Source organism: Galeopterus variegatus, unplaced genomic scaffold (assembly GCF_000696425.1).
Source record: "Galeopterus variegatus unplaced genomic scaffold, G_variegatus-3.0.2 Scaffold6533, whole genome shotgun sequence".
Lineage (NCBI taxonomy): Eukaryota > Metazoa > Chordata > Mammalia > Dermoptera > Cynocephalidae > Galeopterus > Galeopterus variegatus.
The window spans coordinates 109445-127914 of record NW_007732644.1 but is presented as its reverse complement, the minus strand read 5'-3'; the positions used below and the strand labels follow the sequence as shown (position 1 = coordinate 127914).

At 38.5% G+C, this 18470-nt stretch overlaps 1 protein-coding gene across 1 annotated transcript in view; it reads left to right on the top strand.

Annotated features, from left to right (window-relative positions):
• Positions 1 to 210: 210 nt before the first annotated feature.
• The window catches only part of PLCB4 (phospholipase C, beta 4), a gene marked incomplete at its 5' end in the record, with an annotated part of 85642 nt that continues 67382 nt past the window's right edge, over positions 211 to 18470 (top strand). The window contains 7 exons of the mRNA XM_008590984.1: positions 211 to 311; positions 3223 to 3258; positions 5354 to 5495; positions 6110 to 6194; positions 6520 to 6644; positions 8667 to 8718; positions 17577 to 17679. Coding sequence (XP_008589206.1) covers positions 211 to 311; positions 3223 to 3258; positions 5354 to 5495; positions 6110 to 6194; positions 6520 to 6644; positions 8667 to 8718; positions 17577 to 17679 — 644 coding nt within the window. The remainder of the gene's footprint in view (positions 312 to 3222; positions 3259 to 5353; positions 5496 to 6109; positions 6195 to 6519; positions 6645 to 8666; positions 8719 to 17576; positions 17680 to 18470) is intronic.

Here is an 18470-nt window from a genome sequence, read left to right as displayed (position 1 = left end):
TAATAAATAAAAAAATTTGTTTCTTGGCCTTCAATACGTAAGAGTTTAGTGAGAGCTTTACCTAGAAAAATGTGCATATTTAAATAACCCCATTTTCTTTAAGCATCCTTTTTGTCTAAGAGTGATCATGTTCTACTCAAGCTTACGAGCAAGGTCTGTGTCCTTGGCAGTAATCTGGCTTCATGGATTTTCCTTGTACCTTTCACGCAGCTGACCAAGAAGAGGAAGCTCACCCTGAATTCAAATTTGGAAATGAACTTTCTGCTGATGACTTGGGTCACAAGGAAGCTGTTGCAAACAGCGTTAAGAAGGTCAGAGTCTTCGTGTCCCTTTTTTTTCATGACTCACAAGAGGTGGCAGTTGTTACTAAGGTACTTCAAAAAGTTCGTGGAAAAATAGAATTAAATAATAAGACAAATCTTTCCATGAATGTTTTGAAGTACCCTTGTATTAATGAAATTTTGGAAAGTGACAATCACAAGAGAATGTAGTGGCCTGTAATTCTCCTTCTAAATTGCTTAAGAAATAAGAAAATGGGAGCTTAGAAAAGTTAAGTAATGTTCCCAAAACCATAAAGATAATAAACCCCAAGTAACAGGACTTGACCCAAGTCAGTGTGACACCCAAAATCATCCTTTTAACTATGACATGTTGAGACTTGGAATCAAAAGACTTGGGTTTAAGTTTCAGCTTGTGGGGTCCTTATTCACATCTCTTGACCTCTCAGAACCTTGCTTCTCTCATCTATGAGGAAGCATACCTTCTTCACAAGATTGTAAAGACGTGATGAGAAAATGCACCTAAAATACTTTTGTACATCATAAAGATTACTCAAATGTAAGGTGCCATGTTTTGCATTATTACCCATCAATAGACCATTTTTGGAGTTGTATTCTGGATTGAGATTTATAAGTTTGGCAATTTTTGCTGCAGAGAATCAATATGATGTCTATAACGAGGAATTAGTGGTTAAAAGAAGTGACAATCCATTTAGAGATTTGTTTTTCTCGGTAGCAAGCAATGATACCGTTTTCTTGTTGACCACTACCCATGTGGCCAGTGTCCTATAAATGCTGTCATTTGTTGCATTATTGTAGGTGGGAGGAGAGACAACAGCAGCATCCCAGTGGCTAAAGGTAGCCTGTTGAAATTATCAGGAAAATGACCCCTGAACATCCCAAGTCAAGCCCTCATTAGAGAACCAGTCCTACTAATTAGAGTTCTCCCTCCTAATATAGAGTAAGCATAAGACTATTTCCAACCAATCAGCCAAGAAAAATAATTATTATGCACCTACTATTTGTCAGGCACAGTCTCGGTCATAATGATCTAAAAGGATCAAAACACACTTGCTTTCTGCCCTTTGTCAACTTATAATCCCCTATCGTTTAGGGAAGGGTGTGGGAAACAGACAGCAAATAGCTAAACAGTCAAATAATTACATAATTACAACTTGCAATAAGCACTATTAGGAAAATGAGTGCTAAAAAGGAGAATAACGAGATGGAGGAAATAAGGAAACCAGAAGCAAAAGGGAAAGAGGAATCAGCCATGCACAGAGACAGAGGAATGACTTACCATGCGAGGGACCTCAACAGCAGCAACAGAGACAGTGTGAGTAGCGTGGGTTGAATGAGGAGAGAATGAAACGAGAGATGGGGCAGGTGGGTGGGCACAGATGACATAGGACTTTGGTAGCCATTGTGAGAAATTCAAATTTTAATTTAAGTGAAATGTGGAGCCATTGAAAAACTTTCTTTAAGAAGGGGACAAAGTAGGCTGAGAGGAGTTTTAAAAGATTACTGTGGTTACCATATGGAGACTGGGAGGAAACAAGAGTGGGAGCAGGAAGAGCAGTTCGGACAAGAGTCCCCAGTTGTGAAACTGGACAGTAGAAGCAGAGCACTGAATAGTTTCAAAATATATGGAGGGACCAAAAAATGGCTCAACTTCCTGCTGGATTCAATGTGGGGAGTGAGGGAGAGAGAAGAAGGAAATGACACTCTAGAGTCCCTGCACGAGAAACTGCATAGACAGTGGCACTTGTTACTGGAGTGGAGAGGACTGGAAGAGAAGGAAAGAACTCAGAAGCTTTAAATGGGACAAGCTATTTGAGATGCCCAGAGAGGTTCAAGGGAAGGTGCCAAGCAGGCGTTTCTATAGCACTGACATCTGATTCTCTGGGTTTATTTCCTAACTGTCTAACCACGGGTAAGTTACTGAAGCTCTCTGTGCCTTCGTTTCCTCTTCCATAAAGTGAAGATAATAAGAATTATTTTATTGGGTCACTGAAGAGTGGGTGGGTCTATAATATATAAGGAGCTTAGAATGGTGCCTGGTACAATCCCTGTAACGTGTTAGTTGTGTCTCTGTCATTGTTTTCATCATCATGATCGTGATTATCATCACACTAGCATCATCATCACCTTATCTAGAAGACAGGTTAAGCTAGAGATACAAACTGGGAGTTCAGGAGATCATGGAAATAATGGAGATGATTCAGGAGGAGAGGTGGAAAAGAAGGCCCAAGTGGAGCCCCAGTTAAAGGTGGGTTCACAGGAGAGGAGCCAGAAAACAAGAGGAAGGTATGGGCAAAGGAGTAGGAGGGGGTCAGGCAGTGACGCCAAGGAAGCCAAGAGAACGGTGTCAGCAGAAGGAGCGGTTGACTGTGGAGTGCTGTGGAGTGACTTGTGTGTCCACTGGATTGATAGCATGGAGGTCATTGGTGACCTTGAAGAGAAGTTTTGGTGGAGAGCTTGGGGGGATTGGGGTTTCAACACATGAATTGGTGGGGTGAGGGAGGGGGACACATTCAGTGCATAGCACATACGCAGATGTGAATGTTGAATTACCGAAGAGTAGTTATTGATGCTTGCTACTCTGTACATATCAGGGGAGGTGCCACATTGATTATTTATTTCCTAAGCACCATGACTAAATCACTAATTAAATTATTACAATGAAACATCTCAATAGGCAAAGACCAATCAACAAAGGAGGTAAGTAGCATTAAAATTTGCTTTTCTGGTGTATAAAACAGGCCATCACATCTTTTCAGTACTTGCTGTCATCCATGGTTTTATGCCATCAATAATTTCCTGTCTTAACAAATAAATAGAATAACAAGCTGATATTTATTTAAATATTTAGATATTTATGAGTAATAAATTTGGGATTTTGCCACTTAGAAAATAACCAAAGTATTTTCTTTTTCTAATTTAGGCCAGTGATGACCTTGAACATGAAAACAACAAAAAGGTAACAAAATGATTCTCTTGTGCATTTTGTTTTTATTACCAGACACCCATATGTGGCCTCTAAAATGGAACATTGTGTCCTCAGTGTTGTTGATAAGCTCTCTCCTCCAGCCCATGGAATGTCAGGCTTACTGTTTATAGGTATAATATATACATGCTTGAGGCATCTAATTATAAGAGTCTTCAAAGGAAAGAATTAATCACAGTGATAAAATGATTAAATCCTGGTAAAAAAATCACAAAACTAGGGCAGGTGGGAACAATTTCTCTAAAACTAGATGTTTAATGCAGTAAGGCATTTTCTTAGATGGAACTAAAGATTTCATTCCTAGAATAGGGTTACATAATCATTAGCATAATGAATTTGAAAATAAAAATGACGTAACAGGTCATCAAATCCATATCACAGCATAATAGAAAGATGATCTTGGTTCTGATGACATTGACATTCTGGAAGATCATTAGTTAATTTCACACTGTATACCTTCTAGGATTCTTATTTGATGTTATTAGATATTGGCCTTACTGTAAGGAAAGCAAAGTTACGTTTTCAGTTTCTTTTATCCTCTTTAAAGTTCTTCATGGTGATCAAGGTGGCCTTTTTTAGTAAGTGTATATGGTTTATTTATTACACAATAGTGAGACTGATGACAGTCACAGGCAAAAATTTGCCTTTGTGCTCACACTTCAGATCTTCAGAAAATACTGCGTTACTGTCTGTGGGGTCTTACCTTATTTGGAGTGAGACCCTATCTTCTTACTATTTAAATATTAAATTTGAAAGAATTTTAGATAAATCTGATCATAGTCCTCTCCAAAAATGTTTAGGAGTACACTCTTCTCTTATACTAGAATTTCATAAGGTATTGGAATCAACAGTGCACAGATTGACTGAATTTGGTCACTGTCATTTCTTAGCTAAATTATTTTAATCCTTGAAGCTTTAGATTTCTCAGGTGGTCAGTGGATAGGACTCTAATCTTCACTAAGCATCTTGACAGTGATGAGGTTGTACGTGCAAAAATTCATCCTAGTGCCGAACAGAGAGTAGTGGCATTATTTATTATCATGAAACACACAAGGAAGGAACAGACCTTATTTGGGGGAAAGAGTGTGTTGGGACATATGAAAAAATGATCAATGTAAAAATAAGTTACATTATTTGATTATTTACCTCAGGCTTTTATTGGCAAAATCAGTTTGATGATTTAGAATGCTCAGATTAGGTCATCAGTTAAGACAAACACATGGTCCAATCATTTTTTTCCTCGTGGATTATACTATGTGGTTAAGCAATTTGTCCATGTAGATTCACTCTATGCAGGAAATTTAGCTTTTCAGTTTTGAACAAAATGTTGATCACTTTTGAAGGCATTATTTTTGTTGTTGCTTTTGTTCTGATTTATCAAGAAATAAATTAAAATAATTTGGTTTTCTTCCCTCTGTGGAAAGTAGTGCCAATTTCAATATGTCCTATGTAGCAAGTTATCAGATTATTTTAAGATTGAGTGCCTTTTTAAAAGTACAATAAACGACTTATGTATGTGCCTTAAATTCTAGAGCAGTGCTGCTGTGAAGTGTGTCCCCCACAGCCCATCATTAGCACTTGGGAACTAGCTAGTGATAGAAATGCACATTCTTGGACCTCATCCCAGACTCACTTCATCAGAAACTCTGAAGCTGGGGCCTAGGAATCTGTGTTTTAACAAGCACTGCAGGTGACTCTAATGCACACTAACGTTTTAGAGTCACGTTTTTGCCTTTATGCCTCAAATTGTGAAAATATGAATGATAATACTTGCTGTACATATGAGAGGCCCAATACGGTTTCTTAAATATTTTGAAGTCCTTTGCAAATCGAGAGATGTCTTAAAAATGTAAGAATAAGCTTAATATTTTATAATTACCTCCTTTTGCATTATTTGGAACTAGAATAGTCATTAACTTTTTAAATTATCCTTTAGCATAATGGAGGAAACAAAATCTCTTGTCCTTTCGTTTTATGTGTCAAATGATCTTTAGTAAGGAAGTTTGCAGCATGTATCTGAGTCCCGCTGAAGTCATCGACATGCACGTTCTCTTCATTGTGCTTGTAGGGCCTGGTCACTGTAGAAGATGAACAGGCGTGGATGGCATCTTATAAATATGTAGGTGCTACCACTAATATCCACCCGTATTTGTCCACAATGATCAACTACGCACAGCCCGTAAAGTTTCAAGGTTTCCATGTGGCTGAAGGTAACCCCAAAGGTTAAATGCAATAGCCTTTTTTGTCTGCTTTTCTTTTATTGTGCTGATGAGCTCTGATCTGGCTTGTTGCCATTTTCTTTTCTGGGCATGGGGACAGTTCCACCTCACCTTATTTTTGTTTCACAGACCATAACAGCCACGTGTCCTTGGCATGCGGTGACATTGCATTGTCATTCCCCACATCATCCACTGGGGGGCTCTAGAGACTATGGATTTGTTAGTGCTCTGCGTGCTTTTAGAATACTTCTTTTAATCAAAAGCCTGTCTTCAAAAACATGAAGTTTTTAAAAACCTTTCATAATCATTTCTGGGGTGAGAAGCCATCATCATCATCATCAAAAATACATATTTCAAGGGTGGCCATGGCAATTGGGGTACACATAATTTGTTTAGGGATTTCAAATTTAATCGAGCACACTTTTTTTTTTTAAAGTCAGCAGTCTCCATCCACAGGATGTTAATGAAACAGGAGCTACTGACAGGATAATGTAACATTGGCCTCCAAAGCCTAGTGATTCAGGATGTAATTATGTTTATTGCTTGTCTTTCTGTGAGGGTTTGATGGCAGGGTTTCTGAGTGCATCTTTGCTTTTCTTTTACAGAACGCAACATTCATTACAACATGTCTTCTTTTAATGAATCGGTGGGTCTTGGCTACTTGAAGACACATGCGATTGAATTTGTAAAGTATCCTAATGTATCAGGTGGAGTGAGTGTGCTTTTGGTTTGGCAGGAGTCTGAAATAGATTAATGGCTAATATATAAATAAGGTTGTAGAGCTAATAGAATATGTGTGAAAGATCATGGCAGCAGCGACAATCTGCCCAAATGTGAATTGTTTTTATAACCCACACATGAATTGTGATTTTTTTCTCTTAATCATTTATAAATGTGAAATTTGCTCTGTGCTGTCTACATGTTTGTCATTGTTGGCCTAGACCTTTGTTTTAGCTCTGTTTATTTATCTCTGCTGTAGAACACTTTTTTCTGTTTTCCTTAATAAATTACACAGTTATAACAAACGGCAAATGAGTCGCATTTACCCCAAGGGAGGCCGAGTAGATTCCAGTAATTACATGCCTCAGATTTTCTGGAACGCTGGCTGCCAGATGGTTTCACTGAACTATCAAACCCCAGGTAGGAACTGATGTCCAGTGACCCCGAATTCCATGAGAACGCTTTGACAGGATGGTGCAAAGCAGTTGCCATCAGTTGTCTGTGGGCATTTTTTAAGGGAGGCAGACATATGGCAAAACAATGTGTTGTATTTATATAATGGTGAGAAATTAAAAAACCAAAATAGAGCAGTAAAACAATGGTAGAAAATAAAATGTTTTGATTTAAATTGAAATTCCTTTCATAAATGCCATGACTCTTCTACTAAACATTATCCCCTATTCTGAAATATTTCTAATTGTTCTTCCTTTTGGATCAAACTTGTTTTCTTGATTTCCAGAGGCAGGATTAAGTGAGAAGGATTTGAATATCTTTTTTTTTTTTTCCTTTTTGTCTTTTTTTCGTGACCGGCAATGGATCGCAACCCTTGGTGTTGCGCCCGCACCTTGCTCAGCCAGTGAGCGGCCGGTCTGTATGTGGGATCCGAACCCTCGGCAGGAGTGCCGCCGCACTCCCAAGCGGTGCACTGTAGCAGTGCGCCACCGGGCTGGCCCTTGAATATCTTTATACAGTAACTACTCATTTCTCTTTTGACGTACCCTGAACACTATGAATGTTCAGCAAATATCAGTAACACAGTGGCACCTCACCATAAAAGTACAGAATATTTTGGAGCAAACTCCACTAAAATGGTGTATAAGGAGTAATATATTCTTAGAAATACTAATATATAACTTGGTTTTCCCAAGTGTATTCAAAAGTGGGTTTCCAATATATAATGATTCTTTTTTTTTTCCTGAAAGGAGAAGAATGAATTTTTTAAAATGCATAAACAAATTTTTTAAGTTTTTGAGGTCTGCTTAAGAGTTAAGATGAGAGATAGCAAAATAGATAGAAACATGCTACAAAGCCTATTGCCTGTACATAGTTAATTTACATGGTTCTTGAAATTGGTCAAACAAAATAAAACCTAAAAAAACAAAAACTCTTTCTTCTTCAGTCCTTTGCTGTATGAAGGTACTTCTAATGTTTCCCAATTTGGGGACCTTTTCCTTTTCTAGTCTACCCACCATACTTTGAGAATTCCCATCCACTTTGTTCCTATTATCTGAACTGATTGAAAGTTCCTCTGACATTCATCCCTTTGGCATAAGCTTGAGCTGACTGTATTTCCCACCCCTTGGTGGAGTCCCCTCAGTGACCAGAACCTCCCACTGGGGTCATCATTCTGCATGGTGTCCCCATAGTCCTTGCCAGATTAGACTAGTTACCAATACAATAAAAAGGCACTGCTGATTTTATTTACTTAAACAGGGATTAAGTTGTATTCTCGGTTGTCAGTGAGTCCGTTCTGTAGATTAAATGATCATAACACAGTTTATTCACCAGGCCAGCCTATGTTTTATTCTATGTTAGGTTTAGCCATAACATTTTTAAAAAGAAGGAAAAAATCCATCATTTTCCCCATTTCATTTGCTGATGAGAAGAAAGAAGATTGTGTACACGTGCAAGAGAAAAATCATAAGCCATGCCCTGCCAGTGTAGATCTCACTAGAAGAATTCTCCATAAAGTCTCACACTGGGAATGAGCCACCAGTTTTTATGTGATACTTACTTAGTTCATTTTTTATTATTTTTTTTTATTGGGTGTTATATTCACGCTGGCCCTACTGGGTATCTCTGGTGTCCCCTTCCTCTGGAATCATGAGGCACCTGCTCTCCAATTGTGTAGCAGGTTGGACATCTTTATTCTCAACACTAACTGGACAATCATATGACTGATATATACTGAATCCACTTTTTAAAGCAATCCTAGCATGATCTTTATGAAAACACATTTTACGTTTAATTTAAATTAACCGCAAGGTCATTTCAACATGGAAGAGAGTTTCATGCCTTAAATAGAACCAGTGGTATCTCATGGTGTTAAAAAGGGCCTTTGGGCCTAGGAGCAGTATCTGATTTCCATTGCTTAAAATCACCCCATTAGTATCTTCTTTGTCCAGGGAGACAGGATGCTAAATTATTTTTGTCTCTTGACAGATTTAGCGATGCAATTGAATCAGGGAAAATTTGAGTATAATGGATCGTGTGGGTGAGTAATGTGTTTTAAACTATTGTCACCTAGTTTCAGAACTCCATGCTACAGCTATAATGAAACCATGTCATTTTTAATTAGGGGCTGCTGAATTTAAGCTGGATTTGAGGAATGTGTTAGAAACAAATGAAATTCCTAGATATTTTATATTTGCAAATACATTCTTCACATCTGCGTTTTACTAAGCAAGATTTTTTTTTTAACCAGAAGTTAAGCAGTTTATCATATGCACTCTAGAATTTAAGTCTCTCACTTTAATAGTGGAGATGTTTATATCAGGGATAGGTAATGATCTCTGCTCATTTGGACATTAACTGGAAACAGACATTAAATATGTGTATTTTCCCTAGGACAAATATAGGAATGAAGTTAATTTCATATATAATGAAGTTGTGGGTGTCAAATTGAATTTATTTCAGTTGGGAATACACCTTCGTCATCTGTTTATCCTTTTGTATATCTTGTAATAACAGTTATCAAAGAATAATGCAATGAATGTCATTCTAGTTTACCTACATAACACTCGTTAAAATCTGTGAACCAAGAAGTGAAATAGGAAATGTTAATCCACTGAAATGCTAAAAGGTTATATGAAATGCAAAGTTAGGATTCTATAGAGATGAAAAAGGTGTGTGTCCACTTTTTCCCCACCCATCTGTCCCCAAACAGCACTACAAGTAAATAATCCCAGACCACAGTCCAAAGGCCTCTAGACTAATCTGGTGGATGGATCCGTCCCATCCGGTAATGCTACTGTAAGGAAGTACTTCATTTCATGGTGGTTCCTCTGGTTGGGTGTCTTAATTTTCATCACTGAAGATAGCTGGTCAAGATACAATTTTTTAGCCATTGTGGGTTAGGAATGATTCTTCAAAGCACACACTCACTACCTCTGCCTGCCTGACGGCTGATTCCCTGCCAGTGTGACTACACACGTGAGTGACTGCCCTGTCACATGAATCACCCACCACACGCATAGCTGAGCATACACAACAGCTTCCTCTGCTGTGTGCTTTGAAAGAGATAGAAATCATACTATTAGGAAGAAAAAGGCCAAACACATATTTCAGAATTTTGTTCAAGCTGTTTTGTTATTTAATGCCAGGTGTTCAGAACCAGGAGATTTTGCACATTAATTGCTTGATAGACCCCCAGTGGTGGGCTCAGGCGGTGAATTCAGCCCCAGAGGCTCGGCCTCTGCAGACCTGAGGATGAATCCCGCTTCTTAGAGTACCAGCTCTGCTGCCTTGGGCAGGTATGTTAGGCTCTGAACCTTGATTCTCTGCGTGATAGAATGAAGACAGTAACACCTGCCATATGGGGGTTTCGTTCAAAGGAAAGAAGAATGTCTCTTTCCTTGAACATGAAGGGGAATTGACAAAGACTCTTTCCTTTGACTATAACCAAGTTCTTTTTCACTAGGCCCAACCTTGGCCCTTCCTCTCTATTCTTGTAGAATCTGTTTTGACCAAGAATCCTGCTAAGTCAGTTTTAGGGAAAATCCCCCACCCTTGGTATCTGGCCCCTCTGGATATCTTATCACCTGGCCTGCCTTTAGCAATAATGCTGTCAAGTCAGGTTAGCCAGAAACCCCTTATCCTTGATGTTTCCCCTTAGTAAGTTTCCATCCACTCACCCTTCACCCTGCTCCTTGGCAATAAATCCCCACTTGTCCTCATTGGAGTCAGAATTGAGGCCCTATACCTATCACCATGACCCCCTTGAATAAAATGTGCCTTCCCATCTTTACTTTGGATAAATTTTTCCTTTAATAGTTGTGACAGTTCAGTAGGGTTGAATGAGTGTTTGTGGAAGTACTTTAGGAACTGCAAATCTCTATGCAAAAGGGAGATTTAAGAAAAGCTTAAAGATGTTACTGGTTACACACAGAGACCATGCAAAATTCAATGAATGCTGTGCTGAAAATGGGCCTTTAAGAAGCCTAGGGGGCCGGCTGGTTGGTTTAGGTGGCTAGAGCTGGTGCTGATAACACCAAGGTCTAGGGCTCGATCCCTGTACCCACCAGCGGCCAAGAAAAGGAGCCTGGGCGGCAGCTGCAGCACTTGTGGTTCCCACAAGACCTGCCGGGGCTGGCTGTGCTCACTTCTAGGAACACTGCAAGTGGCTCAGTGACAATGTACTTAAATGACTTTCTATGCACACCTCAGGATCACCGACAGTGGATCCTGGTATACTGTCATGATGCAGGAAGAACTGTTTCTAGATTAAAAAGGTCCCAACAGAGTTCTATATGTTCTGCATTTCTTTTGAGGAGTTTCTGCATTGCCATTGTTAGTATGGTCAGCATCTAACTCTGCACTACTGTTCATTTTAAGTGCATTCGTGTAATGTGAAATACCTTCAGAAAAAAGGGCAGTGATGCTACTGTAGCCTGAATTCTGTGCTGATGAGTTTGAGGCCATGTGACCAAAAACATACAAGCCACCAGAGAGGGTTAAAAATAGACCGTGCAGTGCCACAGCCCAACTTGAGGCATTGGTGGTATTGTTCAGTTTTGTGTCCCTTGATTCCTTTTTCCTCACAGCCAGCTTGAGGCAAAGGCTGTCACCAACAGAGAAGAGAAGAAATCATCCTCTCCTATGCAAATGTGCCCCTCAGGGGCCAGCAACATGCAAGAATAGGGCGCAGGAGCATGGGTCCGGGGTGCAGGAGCACGGTGCCGGGGCGCAGGAGCACGGGTCCGGGGTGCAGGAGCACAGTGCCGGTGCTCAGGAGCACGGGTCTGGGGTGCAGGAGCCAGCGGCAGGAGCACGGGTCCAGGTCGCAAAGTCCAGGTCACAAAGTCCTGGGACACTGCATGCCTCTCACTGTGTTGCCTTTGTCATTTTTCCGTCCACCTACAGGGACTTTTTAAAAATCCTCGTGGGCTGTTTCTGAGGGCCGTGTTTCTGTAAAGAGGCATTCTGTGTCTTTTAGTTCCAGCATAGCAAACAATAGCTGTTTTATATAGAACACCAGTGTGCAAAGCACACAAACACTCCCGGGATCTAGCAACAGTAACAAAACATCAGAAACCCACCTGGGAATACCCTCTCTGCCCCGTGGGCTGATCTTTTTGGAGGCCACACTATTGGACCTCATACGTGTGAGTTTTACCAGGAATGTAAGCAGTAGTTTATAACAGGTTCATGTTTAAAGATGGCGAAATGAAAGGCATTTCTCCAATTCCTTACGAAACAAAATAGAATAAACTAATAAATCTTTTCAGGCTTTCATAGGAAATTGGATGATTGATATTGACATAGCATGATATTTTATAATTCAAAGGTGCACACTTATATAACATTCTCAAATTTGAATGTGACTTATAATCCGTGGCATCTTACAGTTGTAATCAGCAGCCGGTTTTGCTTTGTTGCTGGTAAATAAAAATTATAGTGTGATTAGCAATCAATGGCATCTTAAGATTGATGAAATAGGGATGGTAAAGAGGGGAGATTAGATAAGGGGCATAAAGAATAAGTATGATTTGTAACAATGAATATGCTAATAAAAAATAAATTTAAAAATTTTAAAAATAAAATAAGCACTGAAAATTTTTTTAAAAAGGTTGATGAAATAGGATGTACTTCCTTAGGACCCCCATATTCTAATTCTTGTGGATCTTGTCCACCTTCCTGGCTGAAGACCCTTCCCCTTTCCCTCTTTTGCCTTCCAAGGTCCTGCAAAGTCCACACATAATCCTTGGGTCCCTCCCTTGCCATAGGCTTTGGCCTACGCCCATGGCCCCCACACAGACCTGGATGCCTGGAAAGAGTTCATTTCCTGTACCAAAAGCGCCAGACAGGACTGGCTACATAATTTGCAAGGCCTAATGCAAAATGAAAATGAAATATGGAGAATCTGGAGAATTTTGAAATGGTGGTGCAGAGCAGGGAACTTAGCATGAGGCCCTTCTAAGTTCCAAGGTCAGGGCCCTGTGCAGCTGCGTAAGGCACACACGCAAGAAACCAGCACCAGCACCCACCAGTCTCCGCCTTCAGCTCCCCGTCAGTGCCCGGGCCCCAGCCCACATAATCCTTGGGTCCCTCCCTTGCCATAGGCTTTGGCCTACGCCCATGGCCCCCACACAGACCTGGATGCCTGGAAAGAGTTCATTTCCTGTACCAAAAGCGCCAGACAGGACTGGCTACATAATTTGCAAGGCCTAATGCAAAATGAAAATGAAATATGGAGAATCTGGAGAATTTTGAAATGGTGGTGCAGAGCAGGGAACTTAGCATGAGGCCCTTCTAAGTTCCAAGGTCAGGGCCCTGTGCAGCTGCGTAAGGCACACACGCAAGAAACCAGCACCAGCACCCACCAGTCTCCGCCTTCAGCTCCCCGTCAGTGCCCAGGCCCTGGGCCTTTACGGCCACCAGTTATGTGAGTGGCAGCCTCTGCCACTTCCTGAGGCTGCCTCGAGCTCAGATCGAAAGAAAGAAAGAAAATGACAACAATCAGAATAATTCGTTGGACTTTCCAAAGGAGAGAATGGAACCAAGGCCACCGGGAGGGGGGTGGGGGGTTATGAGAAACTGGTGAAAGGCCACAAAAAATGATTACATTGTGTAATTTTGAATGTACTAAACCTGATTTGAGCATCAGATATTGCATACAGGTGTTGATATTCAGTGCAATACCCCATAGATATGTACCATAAATTATGTTTCAATTAAAAAAAAAAGAAAGACAAGCCGGCTGAGTGTCCTATTCCAGTATCCCAGACCTGTCGAACTTCTACATACTCTGTTTTATTCTTTTTGAGTAAACAAAATGAACTCATTTCACTGAAGCCCGAAGCCTGCCTGCTTTGGAGAATTGGGTTAGGTTTCTTGCCCTTTTCTGGTGACATTTCTAGTTCGGATCAATTCCTTCTTTCACACAGTAGTTTTCTTCTAAGCAGATCCGAAAGGAAGGACTATGAAGGATGTTTTGACACTGAGACATCTTCAGTATCATGTTCCTCATTTTTTGGTGGGTGAGAAAGGGCTCCTGTCCCTGAAGAAATGGCGGGGGGAATGGGGCATGCTGCGTCTCTGTACAGCAACTGCTCCAGGAGACTGCCCTGGAAAGACGACTCCGGTGCTGTATGCATCCCAGAGTCCCTGCCTCCCTCAGGAGGCAGAATCCCTCACTTCACGCAGCTAGAATCCACATGCTGCCCTCTGTGAAAGCCAGAACACCCTTCATGACCTCCCTTCATGGTCTACGCCAGTCACCCCGCCCAGCAAGGCTGGTGGGCTTCCATTAGAGAAGTGTGCGTCATACCATAGCTACCCATCTACCTTCCATCCTAACTCTTCAGCTTCTGCTGTATTATCATATTTTCTAATCCTGTCGCTAACACGAGCCACAAAAAAAACCCCAAATCTTAAAACTCTGAATAGAGAAAACAATCTCTTCTACATGTTAGGTAGCTTTTGTATTAATATTTTGAGTTTCATTCTCTTGGAGACAGAAGAATGTTCAAAATCATCTTTAATATTTGAAAAATTCTGGAAACTCTATACGTGATCCAATAACCAGTGTCGTCCTTCAGGATACTTTCTGGGGTTATCAAATGTGAGGTTACTTTTTAAATAATTTGTTTCTGTTCAGACTTCGAAAACAATGAATGGTAATTTTGTCACAACTAGAACACAGGCCATTAAACTTTCCTTTAAGGAAAAATATCATGCCTCAGGATCCCTTTTTGGTTGTGTTTTAAAAGATAATAATAAATTTGACATCATCTAGACTCAAAATTCCTGAAAGTTATAGTCATAAAGAGAGAACTTTTATTCCCCTCAATTTTAATTATTTTACATGCTGCCAGTATGGATCTGACCATTACATCTTAGGCACAAGTGGTGACAATTTTCTTTGTACCCTATGAATATTCATAACCAACAAAACAAAACAAAACAAAACATTTAAATAAATAAATATTGGAGGCAAATTTATTTATTTAGTAAATAAATTTTTTAAAAACCTATAGTTTTGTAAGAAGTGCTTTTATTTTCCTTTATATACTGCTCATATTATTGTGGATTTTTTTCTATCTCTGGTTATACTCAATTCTCATAAATAAAAAAAAAATGGGTTTTTATTTTTTTTAGAGAGATGAAGACTTTTTACACCAGTTTCAGGGAAGTTATGGAATCTGGCCAAGGTGTGATTACATGACCACTACTGCCCAGTGGGTATAAGGGACAGACATTGTGTAGTTGGGGTACATTGCAGAACATTTCCATCACCTCCAAAAGAAAATCCATATCCTTTAGCTATCATCTCAAGTACCTCCTGCCTCCAGCCTTAAGAAACCACTGATCATTCTCTGTCTCTATATATTTGCCTGTTCTACATATTTCATGTAAATAGATTCATATAATGATCTTTTATGACTGACTTCTTTCACTTAGCATAATGTTTTCAAGGTTCATTCATGTTGTAGCACCTACCAGTACTTCATTACTTTTTATTGCAGAATAACTTTCCATTGTATGGATATACCATATGTTGTGTATCCATTCATCCATCAGTGGACATTTGGGTTATTTCCATCTTTTGGTTATTATGATTAATGCTGCTGTGAACGTTTGTGTGCAAGTTTTGTGTGGATGGTTTTTTTCATTTGTATGGTGTCTGTACGTACATAAGAGTGGAATTGCTGGATCATATGGTAACTATGTTTACCTCTTTGAAGAACTGCCAGACTGTTTTTCAAAGTGGATACACTTTTACCAGCAATGTATGAAGGTTCCACTTTTTCCACATCCTTGTCAACACTTACAGTTATCTGACTTTTTGATTAAAGCTATCCTAGAGAGAGACTGTGTGTGTGTGTGTGTGTGTGTGTGTGTGTGTGTGTGTGTGTGTGTGTGTGTGTGGTACCTATGGTTTTGATTCACATTTCTCTACTGACTAATGTTAAGAATCTTTTCATGTGCTTATTGGCTGTTTATCTTATTTGGAGAAATGTCTATTCAGATTATTTGCCCATCTTTTAAACTGGGTTGTTATTTATTTATTCTGGATACAAGCTTCTTACCAGATATATGATTTGCAAATATTTTCTCCCGTTCTGTGGCTTGTGTTTTCACTTCCTTGATAGTGTCCTTTGAAACACAAAGTTTTTATGAGAAAGTCCAATTTGTCTATTTTTTCTCTTGTTGCTTGTGCTTTTGATATTACATCTAAGAATCAATTGCCAAGTCCAAAGTCATGAAGATTTGTCCCTATGTTTTCTTTTAGGAATTTTATAGGTTGGGCTCTTACATTTAGTTCTGTGATGTTTTGAGTTTATTTTTGTATATCGTATGACATAAGGGTCAGTTTTTTGTTTGTTTTGTTTTGTTTTGTTTGCATGAGGCCATCCAGTTGTTCTAGCACCATTTTTTAAAAGACTGTTGTTTAACCAATTGAATGTTCTTGGCATTCTGCCAAAAGTCAATTGACCCTAGATACATGGATTTATTTCTGGACTTTCAATTCTATCTCATTGATTTATATGTCTATCCTTATGCTAGTACTAGACCATCTTGATTGCTGTTGCTTTGTAATAAGTTTTGAAATTGAAGTGTGAGACCTCCAACTTCGTTCTTATATTTCAAGATTGTTTTGGCTATTCTTAGTCTGTTAAGTTTCCATGTAAATTTTAGGATCAGCTTGTCAATATCTACAAAGAAGCCAGTTGGGATTTTTATAGGGGTTACAATAAATTTGTATATTAATTTGGAAAGTATTGCCATCTTAACAATTGTATTCCAACCCATGAATACAAGATGTCTTTTCATTTATTTAGATCTTTAATTTTTTTCACCAATGTTTTGTAGTGTTTATAGTGTAGCGCTTATATTTTTTAAATTTATTTCAAAATGCTTTATTCTGTTTAATGCTATTATAAGTGGAATTTTTTTCTTAATTTCATTTTTGGATTGTTTATTGCTGGTGTATAGAAATACAATTTAATTTTTATATATTGATCTTGTATTCTGCAATTATGCTGAATTCATTTATTAGTTCTAATAGTTTTTTAGTGGATTCCTTAAGATTTAGTGGATTTAAGTTTTTTAGTGGATTCCTTTTCTGTGTATAAGATATGGTATCTGTGATTTAAAATATTTATACTTCTTTCTTTACAATCTGATGTCTTGTTTTATGTATATATTTTTTTGCCTAATCGCCTTTACTAGAAATCTGGAAATAATCAGCCTTTATTTTCACCTACCTATAACTGAAATTTTACATTTTTAAAATTATGAATGTAAACAGTAATTCACAGTAATATTAGGGGTGCCTGTGACTCTCACCAATATAAATCAAAGACACTTTCATATTTCATTACTTCTGTTTTAGATCTGTCAAAATATTTTTATGCACATTAGTACTTTGAAGTTATGGTCATCATCAGATTTACCATTAAATCTCATGATTTAATGAATTAATAAAATGATAATTAATAAATATTTAGAATATTACATGTATATTCTGTATTTTGATAACTATTGCTAATGTAATTGATTTTTCATTGTTTTTGTTTATACTTCATTTTATGCATATAAGAGGACATCTCTAAAGGAGACCATGGCACAAAAAAAGCTCAAGAAAATATGACAGTATCAGGAAGTACTAGTGTCACTGATCCTGGAATTGAGAGAACGTTCTTTCTTCACTGATGCTCTTTAGGATTATCCAAAAGGGCAGGCACATTCTCTTCAATCCTTAGGACCCTATGCCTAAAAGCCTACCTACTAAATCACAGATGGGGAAAAGGAAGTATTCAGTGATTCAGATACTGAGTATTTTAGTCTTTGTAAAAGCTATTTTAGTCTTTAGTAAAATAAACTCCTCCTATGCTTTTGTTCTGTCAGGTACCTTCTCAAACCAGATTTCATGAGGCGGCCTGATCGAACATTTGATCCCTTCTCTGAGACGCCTGTTGACGGGGTTATTGCAGCTACGTGCTCAGTGCAGGTGAGGGCCTTCCTCCTCATGGAGTAGTAGAAATGTGAATGCAAGTGATCCTGGAAAGAAATCACTATAAAACATTTAACGTCAGATTGAAAGATCCTTGTGTTGCTCTCAACTTTGACTTTAAATGCCCTTTTTTCTTATGAGATACTTTTATGTCACTCATAAAGTTATTAGCTATTTTGATGAAAGACATCATCAAAAACGTACCTACTATATGATTCAATTTATACGAAATTCTACAAAAGGCAAGCTATAGTGACGGATAGTCAATCAATGGTTGCCTCTAGAGAGAAATGGAAAGAGGGATGGATGTGTAAAAGGGCATAAAGAAACTTTGGGGGAAGATGGAAACATTTATTACCTTAACTGTAGTGATAGCTTCACAGATGTGCTCTTATATCAAAACTGACCTAACTGTACACTTTAAATATGTACACTTTATTGTGTATTGATTGTACCTCAAAAAAGTTGTTTCAAAATTATTAGCTATTAGATATTGTGAAAAAACTAATAAATTGCTATAGTCATTTGGAAAGAAAACGAAAAATAGTCTTTCCATAGCTTTATAGTAGATATAATTTAACACTGGTCTTTGCAAATATATAACACTGTCATAGCTGATGAATGTCAGCGTCAATAAAGAATAACTGGCAAATTCTAGCATTCCTTTCCTTACTGTGTGTCTCTTTCTCAGGCTTTTAAAATAATTCAGTAATAAGTACCATGTGATAGAATTTCACAGCTATGAAGGGATCTTAGGTCTGAATTCATCATTTTATTTTATAAGTGCA